At 57.5% G+C, this 20636-nt stretch overlaps 1 protein-coding gene across 2 annotated transcripts in view; it reads right to left on the bottom strand.

Moving 5' to 3' along the window:
- Positions 1 to 19992, bottom strand: part of FLT4 (fms related receptor tyrosine kinase 4) — a 38943-nt gene extending 18951 nt beyond the window's left edge. The window contains exons 1-8 of one of the 2 annotated variants that reach the window (XM_024116310.2): positions 19926 to 19992; positions 5264 to 5360; positions 4323 to 4567; positions 4015 to 4127; positions 3728 to 3890; positions 3383 to 3522; positions 2919 to 3087; positions 2513 to 2630 (exon numbers count right to left, since the gene is read on the bottom strand). In XM_024116310.2, the coding sequence (XP_023972078.1) occupies positions 2513 to 2630; positions 2919 to 3087; positions 3383 to 3522; positions 3728 to 3890; positions 4015 to 4127; positions 4323 to 4567; positions 5264 to 5360; positions 19926 to 19992 (1112 nt within the window). Of the gene's footprint in view, positions 1 to 2512; positions 2631 to 2918; positions 3088 to 3382; positions 3523 to 3727; positions 3891 to 4014; positions 4128 to 4322; positions 4568 to 5263; positions 5361 to 19925 lie in introns of those variants that run through there. The other variant, XM_055091524.1, reaches the window with a different exon arrangement.
- Between the last annotated feature and the right edge of the window lie 644 nt (positions 19993 to 20636).

The raw sequence follows: 20636 nt of genomic DNA, 5'->3' as shown, positions 1-20636 counted from the left end.
CAACACCTATAGGCTCAGGGCCAACTGCAGTCCCCAGGGGGCCTTGTCTGTCTCTCTTAGGCTTCAAGGGTGTGTGCTGTGAAGGGGTGGTGGTGCAGTCCCCGAGGGGCACAGCTCCTTACCACATGGGGGTCCAGGAGCCCTGACCCTGGCTCTGTCCTTTTTGGAGCTCTCCAGATATGGGGCCTTCTTGCTGCCCTGCCCACTCCCCAGGGCTATGCAACTCACTGTCCTGCCTTGCTTGGATGCTAGACACCTGCAAGTCTCCCTCTCTCCTATATTCATATCACCCACTCGTCAGAGAAGCTGTGTGAACCGGGAGCCAGCCCTCGGGTCTGTGCCTGCTCATCTGCACACTAGTGTTCACACGTATGTCTGTTGACTGTCCGTCTCCCCTACTGAGCTGTACAGGGACTGTCCCTTCATTGCCATATCCCCTACACGTAGAGCAGCGCCCAGCACACGTAGGGCTTGATGCACATGTGAATGAATAAATAAACTCACACCCCAAAGGAGACTCCTCCCCAGTACTGAGCTGGGAGTGCAGCAGGCAGTGCTCCTGCAACCCAAGCTCTGGACACTGCCTGGAAGCTGCCCTCCCTTAGGCAGGTGCCTTACCCTGGTTTACTAAGCCAGAGAGACACTAGGAGAAGCACAGCCCTCAGGGCAGAGAGTAACAGTGAGGGGGATGCGGGGATCTGACCCTCGGCTGCAACACCACAGCCCTGTCAGAAGAGACGTGACTTGCCAGGAGTCACACAACAGGGCAGAGCAGGACCCAGGCTGTGAGGCCTGCTGGGCTCTGGTGCAGAATCCTGGTTGCCACCTGCCGCATTTGTGATCGTAGATGAACTGCTTCACTGCCCCAAGCCCCTGTGTCCTCATCTGAAAACCAGGGAAACCAAATGAACCTTCTTGCTAGTGTCGTCAGGCCTACCCAAAATATGGCCTTTAGGGTCAGCACGATGCCGGACACACAGAGGCTGCTTTGGGAACCAGGACCAGCCTGTCTGGAGATCCACTAGATCTCCATCCATTCACTCACTCATAATCATCACACGATTACCTGGAAGAGTTGACCCCTGTGGAGCTATGGTCACCATTAGTGCCCTGGGGCAGGTGTCTCAGTGAACAGTGGGCCCAGCTGAGCACTTCTTGGAGGCAGGTATTGGCCAAGTGAGAAAAGAAAGGCCAGATGTGGTGGGAATGGTGGGAGGCAGTCAGCTGCCTGAGGATCAGGCCTGGGCCAGATCTCTGATGCAACAGAGCTGGCCACCCCCCTAGACAGGGTCAGTACTACAGGCCTTGGAGAGCAGGGTACTGGGCCCTAGGCATCTCCAGGAGACCGCACCTGTGAGGGAGGCTCCAGACTGCATCAGCGCCCTTCCGGACCCTGTCTCAAGGGTCCTGGTCCTGCACCAGATGCCCCTGATGGACCCCAAAGCCTGTGGCCTCAGAGGTAGGGTCACAGAAGGCGCAGGCCCAGGGCATCTGGGGGCTCTCCCAGGAGAAGCCTGCTTCCAGCCTATGGCCAATGAAGTGGGATGCTGGCTGAGAATGTCTGGGCTTCTGCTTGCCCAGCTCCAGGCTTTCAGCAAAGGTCATCCTGCCTGGTGGGAGGTGCTCCTGGTTGGGAAGGCAAGGCTTCTCTGGCCAACAGTGAAAGAATGGAGCAGACTCCTCCCAGGAGGCTCAGGGCTTGGACAGGAATGCCCTTCCCCTTTCCTGGCCTGTTTTCCTCATGTGTACGATAAGGGTCAGGCTAGAGTGTGACCTCCCAGGGTCAGGCCAATTGGACTGCTCAGATGGCCAAAGGTTGCGTGATGGGGTGCTGTGCCTTCCTGAGCTCTCCTGGAGCTCTCGGGGAGCGCCCGGTGAGGGTGAAGCTGCCAGTGAGGGACCCCTCACTGACCCTTGGCATACCCTGCAAGGGAGACAATACTCTCAGGTCACACACCAGAACTGGGGATCTGGAGCCTGAAGGCCTTCCGGAAGTTCTAGCTCACCGCCACACAGATCAGGCCCAGCCCAGGGCCCAGCACCATATTAATTTGTGAAACCCCTGTGACATCTCCAAAATTCTGGTTAGAAGGATCCTGGGGGTGGCAACCTGTTTGGAGAGGGGCCTAGGAAACCTGAAGTCATCCCTCTATGACACCCTCCAGCGGGGGCCCTCAGAGAGGCTGAGTGGGTGCAGGAAACAGTTAGATAAAGCCCTATGCTGTTCCCACACACACCCACACCTAACAGGAGACCGGTATTTACACTCTTTCACAGTTTAGGGGCAATTCAGGCCAACCTTTTCTCTAGCCAAAATATCGCATTATGTGCATATTCCTTAGAATCTTCATAGGGGTTCCCCGCCCAGCGTGCAGGCCCTGATAGTGGGGACAGTTCCCCATCCAGGTCTCAAGGAGTAGGCCGTGATGGGGAGAATGCTGCCCTTCCCTCCCTGTGGTTCTTTCCTGCATTGGACCTGGCGGGTAGTGAGGGGCAGGAGCGAGGGAGGTACCATTGGAACTCCGGCGGGGGGTATGCTGCCAGCTTCACGGGCAGTTTCACCAGCTCGTCTCCTGCCGTGGCCTCCAGGATGGGACCCTTGAGCCACTCGACGCTGATGAAGGGTTTTTCTGCCAGACGGAAGGCATCAGGGTAAAGCTGGGGCCAGCATCGCTGACCCACCACCACCCAGGGATTCACAGCCACCCCCAGTGGCCAGATGCCTTGCTTTCTGGGATGTGGGAACCAGGCAGTCCATCCACTCACGGCCCTCCCTTCCCTCTGGCTGGACTCCACACTGCTCAGGTGCAACATGACCTATGACCCTGGGCCCACACTGCACAAGAACCCTTGTTCCCAAGGCTTGACAACTGACCTAGCCCAGGCCATGCTGGGCACAATGACCTGACAGGCCGTACCATGCACAATGACCTCAGTGCTCTCCTGGAATTGCTGGATGCCATTGTTGGCCAGGCACACATATGGGCCCAAGTCGTGCTGGCTGACGTTGTGGATGGTGAGGATGCTGGAGAGCTCTGTGTGAGTCTGCTGGGATCGCCGCTCCGGCACCCACTTACCCCGCTCTGCCTGCCCAGGACCAGGGGAAGCATAGGGTCAGAGCAGCCTGGCTCTGACAGAACTAACCCCCATAGGCACACACCCCAGCCCAGCCAGCAATAGCTCCAGAAGCCTTGGACCCAGACCCAGAGTTTTCCTCGGGATAGGAAAACTTCTGTATCAGACAGGGGCTCCTGGGGCAGGACTGAGTCTGCACCTCTTCTACACAGAGGTAAGTGTGTGCCTGACTAGGGTGAGTGTGGGTAGTGATGGGGATTCCTGGGGATGATTCAGGCACAGCCCCTGGCAGGGCTGCTGACCTCACCTGCTTCCCTGGATAGTCCCAGTCGAAGGTGACACCCGAGTTGAACTCGGCCCACACAGTGCAGTTCAGGACCAGCTTTTCCCCAACCAGCAGCTCCAGTGATTTCTTGGGGAACAGCTGGATGTCATAGAGCTCATTTCCTGGTGACACACACACAGTGACCCCCATGTCCCTCATAGGACAACGTGCACAGAATACAGGGCACCCACTGAGACCAGCCAAACCATGGTACCTACAGCCTCATTACTGTGAATTGGGGTTCCCTGTCCTCTTCCTGCAGTTCTCCCCCCAGGACATGGGGAGTGGTTCCTGGGGGAAGTCCCTACAGCCCTAGGCAGCCCCTACCTGTGATATGCACGAGGAAGGGGTTGGATAGGAAGGCCTGGCCGCCCCAAGTGGTCTCACACTGCAGGTACAGGGCATCGCGCAGCAGGGGAGTGGGCACACGCATGCCCCGTCGGTCGTCCCACACCACCTCCTGCCCATCAGGCCACAGTGCTGAGCTTTGCTGTAGAGACATGGTGGCTGTCAGCGCCCAGCTGTCCCCTTCCTCTTGGCCAGAGAAGCAGCAGTTTTCCCAGGGACAGGACTGGAGGGCCAGATCCAGGGTGGGTGTTGGCGTGGGGTTGTACCGAGCGCAGCGTGACGTTGAGGCCTGGGATGGACACCAGGCAGGGCACCCACATGGAGTCCTTCCTGTTGACCAGGAGTGTGTCCGGCTTGTTGATGAATGGCTGCTCCAAGTCTGAAGAGAGGGGGCATGTTGTGGGAGGGGAAGGCGGGGCTCAGGGGGTCTCTGCCCAGGTCTGGGGCTGCAGGGCAGCCCCATGGGGTTCAAAGGCTGGGGGTGGGGGTGCAGGTGCCAGCCACCCCTCCAGGACCCAGGACCCTGCCTGTGGCTTCTGCGTGGCCGCAGGGGTGAGTGCTGGACCCCTCTCACCTCTCACAAATACGTAGGTGCTGGCTGCAGTGGTGCCCTCAATGCGAGCCTTGATATACTTGTAGTAGCAGCGGTAGCTGCCCGTGTCATTGGCGTGGGCCTCCTGCAGCAGCAGAACCTTGCAGTAGGGCCGGGCATCTGTGCCCTCACAGTCTCGCACGATCCCCATGTCCTCGCCGTCCTTCTCCCCTGTGACTGGTGCATCCTGAGCCCCTGGCCAGGCCCACTCCAGGGGGTGCTGCCCCCTGGCAGAGGATGTAGGACATCAAGAGGGGCCCAGGCTGCAGCCCTGGGGGACAGTCCCTGTGGAACCTCCTCAGGAGCCAAGCCTGGCCCATAGCTTATCTCACCCAGAGGTCAGGGCAGACCAGCCTTTGGGCACATACCATGAACCTGGGGCAGGGTGCTCCCTGAGCCCCTTGGGGCCTCTGCCTGGCTTCTGGGCCTGCATGTGGCAGGCTGTCCTGAAGAGAAGCCTGAGCCTCAGATTATAGCTGTGGCTGCAGGGAAGATAACAGGTCTGGGGTCTGTGTGGGTGGGGCTGGGGCCAGTGAAGGGTGGCTGAGGGTGGGTGCAGGCAACCTGGGGTCCATGCAGGATGACCTGGGCATGGGCATGGGGTGGCCTGGGGTCAGTGTGGGGTGACCCAAGGTGGATGGAGGGTGACTGATCTGTGGTCCATATGAAATTATGAGGGGTGGGTATAGGTGAAATGGGGATGGGTGCAGGGTGCCTGTGTCTGCAGAGCAGGGGATGGTCTATGCCTCCAGGCACCTACAACTCAAGCCACTTGGAAGCAACCCTAAGCCTCGAGGCCTCTGCCCTGGGGAGAGGCTGCCTTCTGGGTGCTCCACCACCATCTGCTCGGCCTTCTGTAGTCTCCTTGGCCTGCCAGGTAGGAGGGACCCAGTCCCCTGCCCTCATGGCTGAGGGCTGAATACCTGCAGGAGATGGACAGGCTGTCACTGGAGTCGATGATGTGTGTCTCCTCCGTGATGTTCAGGGTTGGGGGGGTCATGGAGTAGCCACTCGCCAGGCCTGGGGTGGGAGATAGGGTTAGCATGGGACTGGGTCATGAGTTCACATGATGACACCCATCCGGTGCTGATGGGCCCCTCCCCGGGCAGGGGCTGCCTAGGCTCTCAGCCCTGAGCAGTACCTATAAGCCCCCAAGACAACTGGCAACCTCCACCTCAGGTTGCCCCCTGGCCGCAGACTGGGCCCAGCCCCTAGTGAGCCCTGATTGAGGCCTGGACTGAACCTCTAGCCCCGCATGAGCAGAGCTGCCAACATGAAGTCAATAGGCGAGACCACAGGCCTCATCCTACGTTGGGCGAGGCCTGGAGCACATCTCGGCATTGCGACCGCCACATTTCTGCCTGAAGTCTCCTCCCCCCAGATGTACAGCTACTGCTTGTGAGGGAGACCTGCACAGTGCTGACCGCCAAACATGCCCAGAACTCAGGCCTCGGTTTCTCCCTGGAATTCTGCCTGCGACCTCACCCTCTCCCATGTCCCATGGAGTCCAGCTCACTTGTCCTTGGTTCAAAGTTTCTCTTCACCCCCAAGGCGCCCTCTGGCTGCCCCAGCTCTCCTCTCCCTGCTCCCCCTGCCTCAGCCCCCATTCCTCCAAAAGGGCTAATCCCCAAACAGATAACTGCCTCGCTTGGTTAAACACCCTCCTGTGGCCCTCCAGGACCTTGGCCCTGCTGCCCACGCAGCTCCTTACTCCCCATCCTCCTCCCAGCAGGATAGTGTGTGTAGTGTGTGCATGTGCGTGTGCACGTGTGCACGTGTGTGTTGTCTCTGTGTGTGTGTAGATCTGTGTTTATAGGACTGATATGTGAGTGTTGTGTGTGACTTTGTGTGTGTGTCATTGACATGTCTGCGTGCGCACGCATGTGAACTTGTGTATGTGGTGTGATCCTGGGGGAGGGTGGGAGCAGGCCCCAGGGGAGGTCTGGACCTGGAACTCTAGCAGATGCATCCTGCCAGGACCATCCTGAGACAACAGGAAGAGAGGACTCTGTGGCCGGAGGCCCAGGGTTGCGTCCTGTCCCTCCCCCAAGTCTCTGTCCTCCTGGGGGGCACAGCCCACTATCCTGCCCCAGCCCCCAGTCCTACAGGTTCAGCTCCTCTGCCCTTCCCAGCCCAGCTCCCTGAGGCTTGGGGTCTTGCCCTGGCAGCTAATTGTGGGAGGCAGAGGCTGGGGGAATCCCCACCATAGTTGGTTCTACACCACCCTGACCCCAAGCTGCCCTAGGAAGAGGCACCAGGACGGCACACTCTGCACCCCAAGGTCTCATTTCAGCATCACCTGGACAAGTTGGCTGCCAGGGCCTGGCTGGCCTCTCCCTTCTGTGCCTCCTGCTGGCCAAACTTTTCTAGGTACCCACCACCGTAGGTCAGAGGCAGAAGGCCCTCATCCAGCATCTAATCCCACTAGTATCTAGTATAGCCAGGGAAACTGAGACCCTCCACAGCCCTAAGAAGGCAGCCCTTCATCTAGCCAGCTGCTGTGAACACTGTGAAGTCTCTCCTTAACTCGAATCCAGTGCACCCACTCCTGGCACTCAGGACAGTGGCCCCACCCTGGGGCCCCCGAGATGGGAAAGTAGCCCTGGGCTCTGCCACCAGGTCCACTCCTCCCCAGGGTGGTACCAGCCACCCTGTGTGTGATGGGGACATCACACCTCCCCACCATGTACCCACAGGGCTGCTGGGGTGGAGGAGCCCCACAGTAGGGAGGCTCCACTCTGGTGGTGAGGGGCCAGGAAGGAATCCGAGGCGGACACCACTAAGATGGGCTTCGAAAGAGAAGTAGGATTTTCCAGGCAGTGGAAAGTGAATAAAGCCATGCCAGGCAAACTGGCCTCTGAGCTACATAAGTGGGGGGAGAGGGGAATGATGGTCTTGGATTTAGACCTGTGAGGGGATGAAAGAACTGGCTGTCCCTGTGGACCAGTCAGGAGTCAGGCCTGAGGCTGGCATGTGGGCACCAGAGGAGAGGTGCAGCAGCCAGGACCCACCTGCCCTGGGTTATGTATGCCCCATGGTGAGGCCTGCAGCCTTGCCCTGGGGCCCCTGGGGAGGCCAAGCAAGGGTCCCCTTCTCTGGGGTGCTCCTCCAGGGCACACACCTGGCACCCTGGCCACAGAGCTATGGCATTTGTCAGCCCAGCTTCCTTGTGCAACTCCTCTTTGTTTCCAAGATAAAGTGGGGGACCCCAGCCCTCTCCCTTCTGCCTACTCCCCTTCTCTCCAGCTTCAACTCCTGACACATCTGAGAGGAACAGACCTCTCACCATTGTCCCAAAGTGCCAGGCTTTTCATATCTTGAAGTATCTGTCTGCTAATTTTTTTTGCCCTGGACATTTGTACTTTCTTCCCTCCTGTGGAGCTCCCTCTTTAGGGTCTAGTTCATGAGTCCCTTCTCTATGGGGCAGTCACTGTTACTCAGGCAGTGTTGGCCTCCTAGGCTCATGGTGTTAGAACACTTATTGGACTGAACTGTGGTTTTCTGGTCACATCTGAACAGAGGCTGTATTTTATTCATCTTTCTAACCTTAGTACAAAAGAGGTGCACACCAAAGATTGAGGGGATGGGTAGAAGAATGGTAGGGTGGAAGATGGATGATCAGATGAATAAATGGATGGATATGTGGGAGGGTGGGTGGGTTGAGTGGATGGATGGGGGATGGAGCCTATAGGAGCTTCCTCCCTAGAGGCCACCATACCACCAAAGGAAGCATCTCCATCACTGTGCTAAACGGGAGAATCCATAGTGTTTGCCAACCCTTTCACCCATCTGAGAGAGCCTTTCCTTTGTTGCCACGTGCCCTGAATTTCCCCAGTGCTTCTCTTTCTTCAGTCACTTCCACTGGACCCTGTGTGATCAGTAGGCTTCACTGTAGACATCACTGTCCTCCATCCTTCCTGCCTTAACTGAAACCTGGCTTTCTGAGGACACCACTGCCCCTGGGGAGATTATTGATCCCATTGCACACATCAGAGAACTCCTTGCGGTCACTTCCCTTTTTCCAGCAGCACCAGCCACTCCCTACTAAAGCTGTCATCAGCCGCTGTCCTGGTCACTTCCCCTCATTCTCCGCTCTGGGCTCTTCAGGCCCCTCCACCCCAACTCAGGCCATTCCTCATAACTTCAACATCCACACGGGTGAGTCAGCAGCACCCTGGCCTTTGCAGTCCTCATCTCCATTGTCCTCCCTCCTCCCCTCAGCCCCTCAGTTACTGGGCACACCCTGGACTTGGTCCCCACCAGAAGCTGTGCCATCACTGAGTGCCTATCTTCTTGCACTTCTCTCCTTGCCGCCTCTGCCTCCTGCCAGGTGCCACTGTCTCACCACTGCTAAGTTCTTCAACCTCATCAAAACTCTGAGGCAAAGGACCCCTCTGCATTGCTACCTCCTCCTGGCCTCACCTCTCTTTTGGCACTGCATGTCCCATGGCCCATCAGTCTGAATGCTCCCTTGCCCCTGCTCTCCACCGCAACCCTGCAGCACCCACGTCCCTCAGTGGCTCAGCTTGCAGCACAAAGCCAGAGCCCCATGCTGCTGCCTCCCCTTTCTTTTCCTTTTGGCAGACCCTAAATGACCCCCAGGCTGCAGTTCAGGGTGTTCCCTCCTCTCTCACTCTCAGCACTAATGAAGTAGAGCCATCAGATGGAGACACCTCATCTTCCCACGTCTAAATCCCACACCCTTGCCCTAGGCCCTGGAAACTCTCTGACATTCCTGCTCCCAAGGCAAAGCCCTCCATCAAGCTAGGGATCCCAACACCCCAGATCTGACCACTGTAGATAATTTCTTTCTTTCCTGATGACCAATTTTTCTCTATGGAATCATCTCCCATCTTATAAACAAACAAAAACTCCTCAATTCCTTGATCCTATATCCCCTTCCTCTTTTCTGTTCCCATTCCTAGCAAAAGCTCTGCTCGCTGACTCCTTCCTCTCACATTCGCTCATCTTCCCACAGGGTGCAGCCCCCTCCCCTGCTTCATGGAGCCACTGGTCAAGGTATCCTGTGACCTCCATGCTGCCGCGGGAGGCCCTCCAGGGCAGGGGGCAGAGCTGTTCCCTCTTCTGCTAGCTTCTGTGAGCTCACTCTCCCCTCGTCGCCCGTCCCCTCTGCCCAACACCTAATGCTGCTGCTACTCACTGTCTTTTCTCTACCAGTCTCTCTCCTAGGCGTCCGTACTTCCGAAATCTCTACCTCCAGCCCAGACTCCTTCTCTCAACTCCAGCCTTAAGTATCCAGCTGCCACTTCACTTGGCCACCCCACAGACACCTTGAGCTCCACATTTCTGATGCTGAACTCCAGACTCACATCCTCTCCACCCCTGCCAAAGCTATCTCCTTGATAGCTCCCATCTCGCCAAATGGGAGCTCCTGTGGATGCCCACCTCTCCCACCCTGGCCCATCCATCCACCACCAGAGCATCCCAGAGCCAGCCCCCACCCTCCTGCTGGAGCCTATGCAACTGCACTTGCCCCCAAAGTAGCCCCCTGGCCTACTCTTGCCCTCCTCCAATCCTTCACGCAGTTGATAGTGATAGTTTAATAACACAAAGGGGCCAAATCATGCTCCTGATTAAATTTCGTCAGTGACTTTCCACTACACTTTAAAGAAAATCCAAACTCCTGACCGTGGCCTGGCCCCCGCCCCCTCTCCACACCCTCTTGCTCCACTCTCACGTCCTATTCCTGTCCTCCAGCCACCATGGCCTCCAGGCTGTTCCATGAGATGCTATGCTCCTTCCTACCCCAGGGCCTTTACACACACCTCTCCTCCTGATTTGTCTCCTCTCACATGCCTTGCACAGCTGGCTTCTTCTCATCTTCAGGCCTCAGCCTAGACGTGACCTCCTCACCCCCTCCAAAACCTAAGTCCTCCTTTAAGCTCTACCTTAACCGCCTGGTTGCTTATTTCATTCTTCTTATCACAATATGTAATTTTGTTATTTACTTTTTTATTTCAGTTATGTTTTTTCATTTTCTCTACTAGACAGTAAGTTTCAATGGGGTAAGGACCCAAACAGTCCTCTTTTCTACCCCACTCCATGCCTAGCACTTCACCTGACAGAGATTCAAGTCTCCATAGATCCTTGCTGAATGAATAAACGAATGGACAGATGGACAAATGGATGGATGGGTGGATGAGTGGGTGAATGGAAGGTTGAGTGGATGGATGGATGGGTGGAAAAATGGAAGGAAAGATGGCTAGCTGAATGGACAGATGGATGGATGGATGGAAGGATGGAAAGGTGGAAGAAAGAAAGAATGGCTAGATGGAAGGACAGATGGACAGATAAATGGATGGACAGACAGATGGACAGAAGGATGGATAGATGGATGAATGGATGGATGGATGGAAGAATGTGTGGATGGATGGATGGATGAATGGCTGACTGGTTGGCTAAACAAACCTCTGAGGTCTTTCTTTGGGTTGGAACTTTGTCAAACCTTGTTGTTCCTTTGGAAAAGATGTTTCTGGTTTTAAAGGCCAGGTTCCCTGGTGATCATCTGTACCCCAGCGCTGCTCAGCAGCTGGGGCAGATTCAGGCCTAGTTTGCCAGGTCCAGAGGCTCCGTACTGCCCAGCCCCCACCTGAAACCCCAAAGAAGGCGCATCCTTCCTGCCTGGCTGTTGTCTGTCCCCGCTGTCCTTCCCTTCCCGAAGCAGGAAGCACTGTCATCCTGGCTTCTGCCGCACTCCCCCTGCCTTCCTGTTCCTGACCCAGGAACTGGCTTCTTCCTTCCCCTGGCCAGCAGCCCTGGCCCCCTAGACCGAGCAGAGCGATCCGGGCAGGCGCCAGGCCGAGGTCAGGGAGGCCAGAGAGCATACCTCCTCTTCTCTGTGCTGTCAGCAGCCTTGGGCAGTGGGACCCTGGGGTCAGCCACAGGCGCTGGCTGTGGAAGCAGCACACCAGGATCCTGGGTGAGGGGCAGGCAGGAGGGGTGGGAAGTCCTGTGGGTTAGGCACTGAACCACAGCCCAGCAGTCACTGCCTCATTTGATCCTCACGTAGCCTGGGAGGGAGGGAGGGATCACGAGTCCAGTCAGCAATGAGGAAACTGAGGCTCCAGGCTCCACATCAGTGATAACCAGCAGCTGTGCAGGAGCCCAAGTCTGGCCAAGCCCAGGCCCATCCCTGCCTGGGACTCAGCCCTCACATCTCTCCATCTCCTTCTCTCCCACTGCCACCCCGAGTGCCAGTCTCCCTACCTCTCTGCTCCCTAGCAGTCTCCTTCCTGGCCTCCAATTTGTCGCTCAGCCCAGCGGACACCTTCACTGGCTCCTTGTGGCCCTCTGGAGCTGTGAATGCCCTTGGCCCGGCCTCCCGGGCGATGCCCTGCCCAACAGGCCCCCCTTCTAACCAGCTTCACCTCCCAATGCTTCTGCCACACAGTCAAGACACCAGCCACACCCAGTATCCACCTGCTGAGCACACCAGGCCCTCACCCACCACACGGGGAAGGTTTGTACCTTTGGGTGGCTCCTGGGGCCCAGGATGTCATTGGCCCATGGCTCTGTCCTCAGGTCCAGCACAACCAACCCAGGGATGATGACAGGATGGTGTGCAAGCTCAGGGGTGCACCTACCTACTCTGGCAGAGTGTAGCAGTAGTGGTTTTTGCATTTGCAATTCCTTATTTCAAGGAAATGTCATGGTCACCTGGTGGGTGACAGGCGCTGTACTGCAGTCCTGCTAGTCTGGTCCACACTCTCCTTAGCAGCTGTGTCCTGGAGGACAGAGGCAGCCAGGGCCAGGCCCATGGCTGCAGACTGAAGGCAAGCTGAGGGGAAAGCACTGGGGGCAGGTGAGGCCAGGTTGGGGTCTCCATGCATCAGTCCCAGGGCTGGGCCAAGTTGGGGAGCCAGCTCTAAGGTCCTCTCCCTTCATTCTTGGGGCCAGGCTTGTGCATAGACCTTGGAAGAAGTCTCAGGGGTGTTCTGTCTTGGAGCCCCCCCACCCCCACCTGGATGGCAGCCTCTGTGCCTCTAGAGGTCAAGGGTGAGGTCAATAGTCCATCAGTCCTCCCACCTCCCACCCTGCAGGACTGAAAGGGCTGAGATGGGAGGGGTTGTTCCGAGAGAGAGTGCCCAAAGCCCTGTGAGCCCAGCTGCACGCCCTACAATGTCACTCTGACTGTATGACCTTGGGCAAGTCACTTCCCCTGCTCCAAGCTTATGAAATGAGAATTGTCCCCAAGATTATTGGGAACCACAGACCATCATAATACCACACTAAGAACCATTGTAAGAATAAACTGTTGCTGGCTCAGGCACACTGAGACCTTCGCTGTCACTGCCTGCCGACTGTTTTGCACGTCACAGCAGTTGCATCTCACTGCGACTCTGTGCTTTGGTCACAGTGCCAAGGTGGGGGGCGGTCAGAGAAAGCCTTGCCAGTGGGAGGGAGTGTTCCTGTGAGTTGAAATAGGCTTTGTAGACGGAACAGGAGCTTGCTGGCCCAGGGGAGGGCACAGAGGGCAGAGGGACATGTGCAAAGACCAGAGTGCAGGTGAGCTTGGACTGTCAGGTAGGTGGAACAGATGGAGCATGGTGTGGAGGAATGAGGCCCCAGAGAAGGGCCCAGGGTCACAGGCCCAGCCTTAGGCTCTTGGTGGCTCATTTAACTGGAGCTGCTCAAGGTGCGCTCCTTCCTGCTGGAGGTGGCACAGCCCCAGGGCTTCAAGCCTACCTCTGAGCCCCCCACCCTCCCTGGCAGCTCTCCTGAGCTCCAGGCCCAGGGGACTCTGCTTCCCAGATGTCTCCTGCCAGGCGCCCCCAGCCCTCATACCACACCACCCACTGAGGAGGACAACGAGCCACAGGGCACAGAAGTATCCCCAGCCCAGATGAGCAAGTGTTAAAAGTAGAGAGAATTACCAGTGTTGGCAAGGATGTGGACAAACAGGCACTCACAGTAATAAAAAAAAAATGCTCATATACTTTGACGCCCAAATTCTGCTTACCCCAGTACACCCTGTTACAACAACGGACAACAAGAGCAAACATTTTCTGTATGCCAGCACAGCCTATGCACTTGTGCATACCACACCCCTCTATTTCCCCCCTGAGGCGGGTACTATTCTCACCATTTTGCAGATGAGAAAACTAAGGCACAGAGGTTAACTTGCTAGTCAGAGGTTATCTTTGGGGGACAGGATTATGGGAAGCTGCTATTTCCTCTATGCTTCCTCAGAACCAGCACCAACGGCAGCGTGGCTGGAAGCACCAGGCCTGCCCCTCTCCTCTCCCTGCCACTTGGCAAAGTGCTTTGCACTTGCAGAGCTCAGACGCTTAGCAGTAGATGCCTTCCAGCCCGAGTGCCACCCCTAGACATGCTGGGGCTGCCCTTTCCAGTCCTTTGCCACCCCACTGCCTGGCCAGCCGCAAAATCCCTCCTCTGGCTCACCACACCAGTGTCTCCCCACTGGTCCAGGCCTTTCCCAGTGGTCAGAGGAGCCTTCTAGAACACAAACTCCTCTTCTGCCTAAAACAATTTCCTGCCTCTCCGTTGCTTAGAGATGGAGACTGATCTCCTCAAGGGACTCACCAGTCACTCTCTTCACCTGCCTGGTGCCTGCTCCAAGCCCCGGGGTCGCAATTTTAGGTCCCCTCCTGGGGGCCTCTCTGCATGTTTCCACAGCTTCATGCAGCGGCTTGACTCACTGCACTTGACAGTTCCTCAGTGCAAGGATGAGAGCCTTTCCAGGGTGGCATCCCCAGCATGGACTTGACCCTGGATTGCTCTTGACTGGCTTTGAGGATCCAGGGAATAAAGCGACAGCACACAGTGTGTGGGCAGGTGTGGAGGCAAGGGATGGAGGTGCAGATGTCCTGCCCTGAAGTAGGCACATCTGCCAGGGGTAGGCCTGGGGGAAAGCAATGTGTCTAGTGGCATGCTGCTTTTGAAAGCTGTACAGGACATCAAGGTGAAAATGTCCGTGAGGTGGTCAGAAATTTAGGACCCCACATGTCCACCTCTCTAGTGCTTTCCCTGGGGAATGTGGACAACACCTGCCATGCCTGCCCCTTCTTGCCCCTCAGCCCCTATGCCATCTGGTACCAGGCACCAGACACTTATCACTTCCCTCAAAGCTGCTCTGGCATCTAATGAGCCATTTTCATTCCTCTGGCCTTAATTTTCTAATCTCTAAAATGGGCACAATAGCCTATGTCACAAGGTTAAAATCTTCACACACCCTAGTGTGAAGAAATTTGATTAACCATTTCAGATCGAGGTGTGGCTCACTGATAGACACTCCAAGTGTGTGTGCGTGCATGTGTGCACATAAGTGCTGCTTCATACAAACAAAACTCCATTTGGTAGAATTCAGGGTAGCTTTGAGGATGGTGCTTTAGGTTGGATAAGGATAAGAGCTTCCCCTGAACCTACCTGAAAGCCTAGATTCTGTGCTCCTGGGGCACACAGGGAGTGGGGATGAAGCCCCCCTCCCGCCCTAGTAGACCCCTCCCACTTGGAGCAGCATCACCTTCTGCCTGGAATTCTCAGCAGCCTTCTGCACGTATCTGGAACAGGAGAAAAGTCATGTGCTGAGGCTGGGGTATGTGATGGGTGCAGGCTAGGTGGATGTCGGGCTACATACGGCTGCCCTTGGGACCCTAGCAGGGGGGCCTGTACTATCAGCCCAAGAGGGGCCAGCGGGGGCGGGTGGCCCGAGGAAGGCTCAGATCTGTGTTTTAGAGTGGTCCTGCTGAAGCAGCATAGAGGCAATTTTGGGAAGCAGGGAGTGTTGGAGAGGCTGAGTGGGACCATGGGCTGCCTGAGTACCCCCTGGGGGTGAGATGGGGAGGAAGGGCACCCTGGTAGATGTGGAGCTCCCAGTGCAGCACAGCTGTGGGTGCAGCCAACTGTGCCAGGCAGTTGCCCTGGGATCAGGGCTCTGCTCTGTGGCAGCAGGACGGGTGGTGTTATCAGACAGCCCAGCTGGCTCAGAGGTGGCCCCCCAGCGCTGCTAAATCTGGGCCATGGGCTCCTGCTGCAGGAAGAGGGAAATGCAGGCAGGATGTCCTCTCCTGTGGCTGACAAGTCCTTTCCCATGAACCCATGCTGACCTCGCTGGCCACGTGGCGGGGCTCCCCCACTTGCCACCCTGAAACCTGTGCCTGCTCACTGGGCCACCCACACCCCAGCCAGGCCTCGGGGATGGGGGTGGCCTGGGGCACCAGAGCCAGGCAGAAGCGTGCCTGCTGTCGGCCACACCCAGCCTCAGCGGCAGCCAGAACCAAAGCCCGCATCTTCCTGCTCCCAGACTTCTCCCTTTGGCGTGACCGGAAAACCGAGATCCCAGAGGAAGCCAGTGTCTGAAAAGGATCGAAACTCAGGAATCCCTGGCTCCAGCTGGACACGTCGGCTGTGTCTTGCTCAGAGGTCGGTGCAAGGAGTGTGAGAGGCTCTCCGGACCCCTCTCCCTACCCATCCCCCCTCTCTGAGGGGTATCTCAGGGCTGTGGGGCACAGGCTAGGCCCTAGAGAAATCTACAATGGCAGGGCGGTGGGGGGACACCCACGCGGCAGCGGGAGGGGTGTAAGCTAGACATAGAGAAGAACTTCCCCTCATGGCTGAGACCCCACTTAATTTCCCTGGGTTCCCCGACTCCCCTCTGCCTCATCACACTCAAGTGGTCCCAACTTTCCTCCTCCCTGCCTTCGACTTGAGGCCCTGCCTCCCTAGTGGAGTGTCTCATCTTTCCCCACATTTCCTCCTCTTCTCAGGGTCCCCATCTGGTAAACAATTTCATGACCTGTTCTGTTGCTTAAGCCAGAGACTGGCACTTGTCCCTCTCTCTCCACCATCCCCTGCTGCCTCCTTCCCTGGTGTATCTCCTGGGTTCACCCACAGCAAATCTACAATGGCAGGGCGGTGGGGGGACACCCACGCGGCAGCGGGAGGGGTGTAAGCTAGACATAGAGAAGAATTTCCCCTCATGGCTGAGACCCCACTTAATTTCCCTGGGTTCCCCGACTCCCCTCTGCCTCATCACACTCAAGTGGTCCCAACTTTCCTCCTCCCTGCCTTCGACTTGAGGCCCTGCCTCCCTAGTGGAGTGTCTCATCTTTCCCCACATTTCCTCCTCTTCTCAGGGTCCCCATCTGGTAAACAATTTCATGACCTGTTCTGTTGCTTAAGCCAGAGACTGGCACTTGTCCCTCTCTCTCCACCATCCCCTGCTGCCTCCTTCCCTGGTGTATCTCCTGGGTTCACCCACAGCCTCCTTGCTGTGGGCTTGCATCTGGTCTTACCCCTCTGGTGATGCCTTCAGGGGAATCTGACCAGGTGACTCCCTGCTCAGACCTCCCCTTTCCAGGTGTGCTGCTGGCTCCTGCCACCTCCACTTGCCTGTCTCCTCCATCTCCTCCCTCCGCCCCTAGGAGTCTAGCCTCATCTGATCACCATCTGACTCTTCTGCCTCTGGGCCTTTGAGGGGGTCTTTGCCCTACCTGGAATCCCTTTCCCTGGAGTCTGCAGACCCCTCCAGGAAGCCCCAAGCTAGAAACAACCCTGTGCAGCCCACAGTCACCAGCTGGGTCTCACTGGGTCACTGAGCACTTTCGCCCCTGGGCTACGATACCATGTTTGTGTTCCTGCTAGTCTGGTGCTCAGGAAACCCCTGCAGGATGCGCTTGGTCCAAATCCTCCCTAGACTGCCCAGAGCAGACACTATACCTTTCAACTTGCACAGAACTGCAGTCCCCTTCCCTGGGTTGGGGTGCCGCAGCCTGGGGTTCAGGGTGGGGATGGCACAGCAAGGAGCTGGCCAGGCAGTCCCCTTGTTATACCTCACGCCCCGTCTGGTGCCTGGCCATGTGGGCACTGGGCTCTGGGGAGGCAGAGAGCCTTCAGCCACACTGACCCGGTGCCTCCGGCATGCTGGGGATGTGAGCAGCACCTACACTTGAGTCCCCAGAGCACTGAGCCACCGATCCACAGGCACCAAGTAAGATGGGCCCAGCCCCCACATTCTGCCTGCATCCCCACCGCCCCACACACACCTCTGTTCACACCTGGGTCTGGCTCAGGGCTGAGGAGCAGGGACAGCAAAGAGCTGGGATGGTCATGTGTGCCTCAGCCCATGGCAGGAGCCAGCATCCTCAGGCTGGGCCAACCAAGCTTCCCAGCAGTTGCCTCCTTCCCCCACATGTCCCTGAGCTGACTGCCCACTGTTCAGAGGCACAAACAGCCTCTCTCTAGACTAAGCTCCAAGAGACAAAGTCTGTTGGAGGTGACCTCTGCCACCTACCTTCTTCTCTACAGGGACACTACTGGGGCAAAAAGCCCAACCCCAAGCACAGCCCCTCAGTGCTTGCCAGCTTGTTGCACTCCTATGCATGGGGAAACTGAGGCACAAGGAAAGGAAGAGAGGGGCTCAGGTAATATAGCAAGGAATTTAGGGGTAGAGCTAGGACAAGAGTCTCGTTCTGGGACCAACATCACACCTTTGAGGGTCAGCTTCATGGCCAGGCTGCTCACCTGCCAGCACTTGGCCTCCTACTCTGGCTGCACTGACACTTGGCTGCACTGGAGTGTTTATGCTTCTGCTCCAGTATCCCCCATCAGGCTGGCAGCTCCTCGGGTCCTCCGCAGCCCAGACATGGGTGGTGCAAATGCAAGACTCAGAGACAGCGGCAATAGTCTGTTCTCCATGGGACATCTCCCCATGAGCCATGCCCTGGTCCAGCCTGGGCCACCCCCCTTCCATGGGCCCCTTAGCTTCATTCTCTCTCTTCCCCTTCATTGCCCAACTTTGGTAAGAATCACCTGCACTCACTGCAAGACTGACCTCATCCCCCCTCCCTCCTCCACCTCCCACTCTGCTCCACTCAGGAGCACCAGGACACAAGCCTCTCCTGGTTTTCCTCAAACCCTGCATGCAGAATGTTTCCCGTCTCCCTGGAAGCCTCTCCCTCTCTGGTTCCCTCCTTGGGGGAGAGGGTCCCATCCTAGACCCTTTGCTCTGCTTCCTCTCCAGCTCTCCAGCCCAGCCTCTCTCCTGAGCCTTGGACACTACACCCAGTGCTTGCTGGATGTCGCCTCAAGGTGGGATCTCCCACTGCTCTGCCCCGAAGCCCAGCCATGGCGCCATTCAATTCTTTCCCACACTCATTCAGTCACTTAACAGATGCTGAGCACCTGTGAGAGCCTGGTCCTGGGCAGGGTGCAGGGGAGCGAGGAAGGGCCAAGTGGCAGCCCCTCTGCTCAGACCTGCCCTGACTTGGAGGCCAGACAGATGTCTTCCTCCCTCCTCCTCCCCTTAGGTTCACCCACGCCTTCCTCACCTCCACTATCCCCAGCTCTTCAGCCCATATAGGCACAGAGAACAGAGCTCTGTTATTCCAAAGACCTGGGTTGACCATTTCTCTTACTACTGGCTTCCCAGGGACGTTGGGGGAAGTTATAAGTGTCCTTGGTCTAAGTGTTCCCATCTGTAAAATGGGTCTAACACTCCCTTGTGAGGATTAAAAGAAATGAAGCACTATTCAATGCCCATGGTGTTTAAAAATAGCGAGGTCCCCATCTCTCCCTTCAGACCTCCCAGAACTCCTTCCTCAACCACTGGGGACCCATTACCCATTACCCATTAACCCTCCTCCACCCTCTGATTTCCAGGGTCACCAGATCTTGCATGGGCTTCCAGCTCATCCTCCCCTCATTCCTGATGCTTTATCCTGACATCTCCAAACAACCATACCCCTCTGCTCCCTCCCTCATCCCCCACATTCTCTTCCCTCCAATCCCTCAGCAGCAACCTCCAGTCATGTTCCCATCACAAACCAGACCTTGCCTCTCCTGTGTTTAAGACCCGTCCTTGTCGGTCCCTGCCTTATGATCCAAAATCCTTAGCTTGGCCTTCCAGGGTCCTACCCCCTCAAATACGGCGAGGGCCGGCCTTCTGCCTCTTCTGCCATGCTGATCACTTACGAGTTGCCTCAAGTTCCAACAGGCACCTGCGCCCAATCCGCCCCACGGCGCCTATCTCCCACGATCCCGAGCCCCTGCCCCCGCAGTCCTTGGCCTGGGGAAGGTAGACACCAACCAGAGTTCCCTCTGGAGGACCGATCTCGAGCGCAGACTAGAGGTGTCGGGAAGTGCGCACCCAGGTCTACGACCCGGCCCGGCGGGGATTGCAGCCTCTGCGCGCGGGGACAATCCCCAGTGCTCCCGGGTCCGAGGACAGAGCAGTGCGGTGCCTGGACTCCGCGGGAAAGCGTGTAAGCAAGCGAAGGATCCAGGCTGAGGGTGCTGCGCGAAGGGGCCCAGGTCCAAGGGAGCTGAGCCACAGACTGTGGAGCGCAGTCGGGGACTGAACACCACCTCTAAGCTGCGGTGCAGCCCCGCGCCCCGTCCCCGCCCTTTCCTCATCCCGGCAAGCCCGGTCCGACTCGCCGTGCTCCTTCTGGTGTCTGAATCCCTGGCTCCCGACCCTGGCTCGTGCCGGAGGGTCCCGCGGGCCCTGTCCCACGCCCGTCTCCCATCGGTGAGGTCCCACCATTTGCCCAGGGAAAACGTCCCCCCTCGTGGCCAGCTGTACACTGGGGCAGGCGGAGGGCTCACCACGCTCGCTGTCGAGCAGTCCGAGGCAGAGCCACAGGCGCAGGCACAGCGCGGCACCCCGCTGCATCTCCGGCCGCTGTGGCTCGGGTCAGATGAGCGACCGCGGCTCGGGCTCTGAGTGTGGGCGCGCGGCAAGGCGCGGGTGGGGCCGGGGCGGGGCTGAGGCCTGGGAGGGGCGGGGCCTGGGCGGGGCTCTCGGGAAAGGGCCTCGCATCTAAAGCAGCCCTCGCACCTCTCAGTCCCGCCCTGCAGCCTCTAGGCGGGAGACTCCCGCCTAGACAGGAGGGCTGCTGGCTTTGCACTGTGGAGGGAAGGCTGGTCCGTGCCCCACTTCCAAATCAACTGCAGCCCTTCATGCCGGCCCTGGGGCTGCTCCGGCCAGTCCTTCATTGTGCGCTAAAAAGGGAATGAATCCTGCCGTTAATGTTGGACAAAATGTGGCACTACGTATTTTTCTGTAATTTTCTTCCATCAATAAATGCTATGTTTACCACTAGCTATCTATTTTACGTTTGGTAGTGTATATATGTCCATGCCACTCGCAGCCGCATAGCACAGGGAGATCAGCGCCATGCTTTGTGACCACCAAGAGGGGTGGGAGGGGGAGGGAGGGAGGGAGGGAGACGCAAGAGGGAAGAGATATGGGGACATATGTATATGTATAGCTGATTCACTTGTTGTAAAGCAGAAACTAACACACCATTGTAGGGC

Source organism: Physeter macrocephalus, chromosome 2, assembly GCF_002837175.3.
Source record: "Physeter macrocephalus isolate SW-GA chromosome 2, ASM283717v5, whole genome shotgun sequence".
Lineage (NCBI taxonomy): Eukaryota > Metazoa > Chordata > Mammalia > Artiodactyla > Physeteridae > Physeter > Physeter macrocephalus.
The sequence above is the reverse complement of the archived record's forward strand: the minus strand, read 5'-3'. Positions and strand labels throughout refer to the sequence as shown.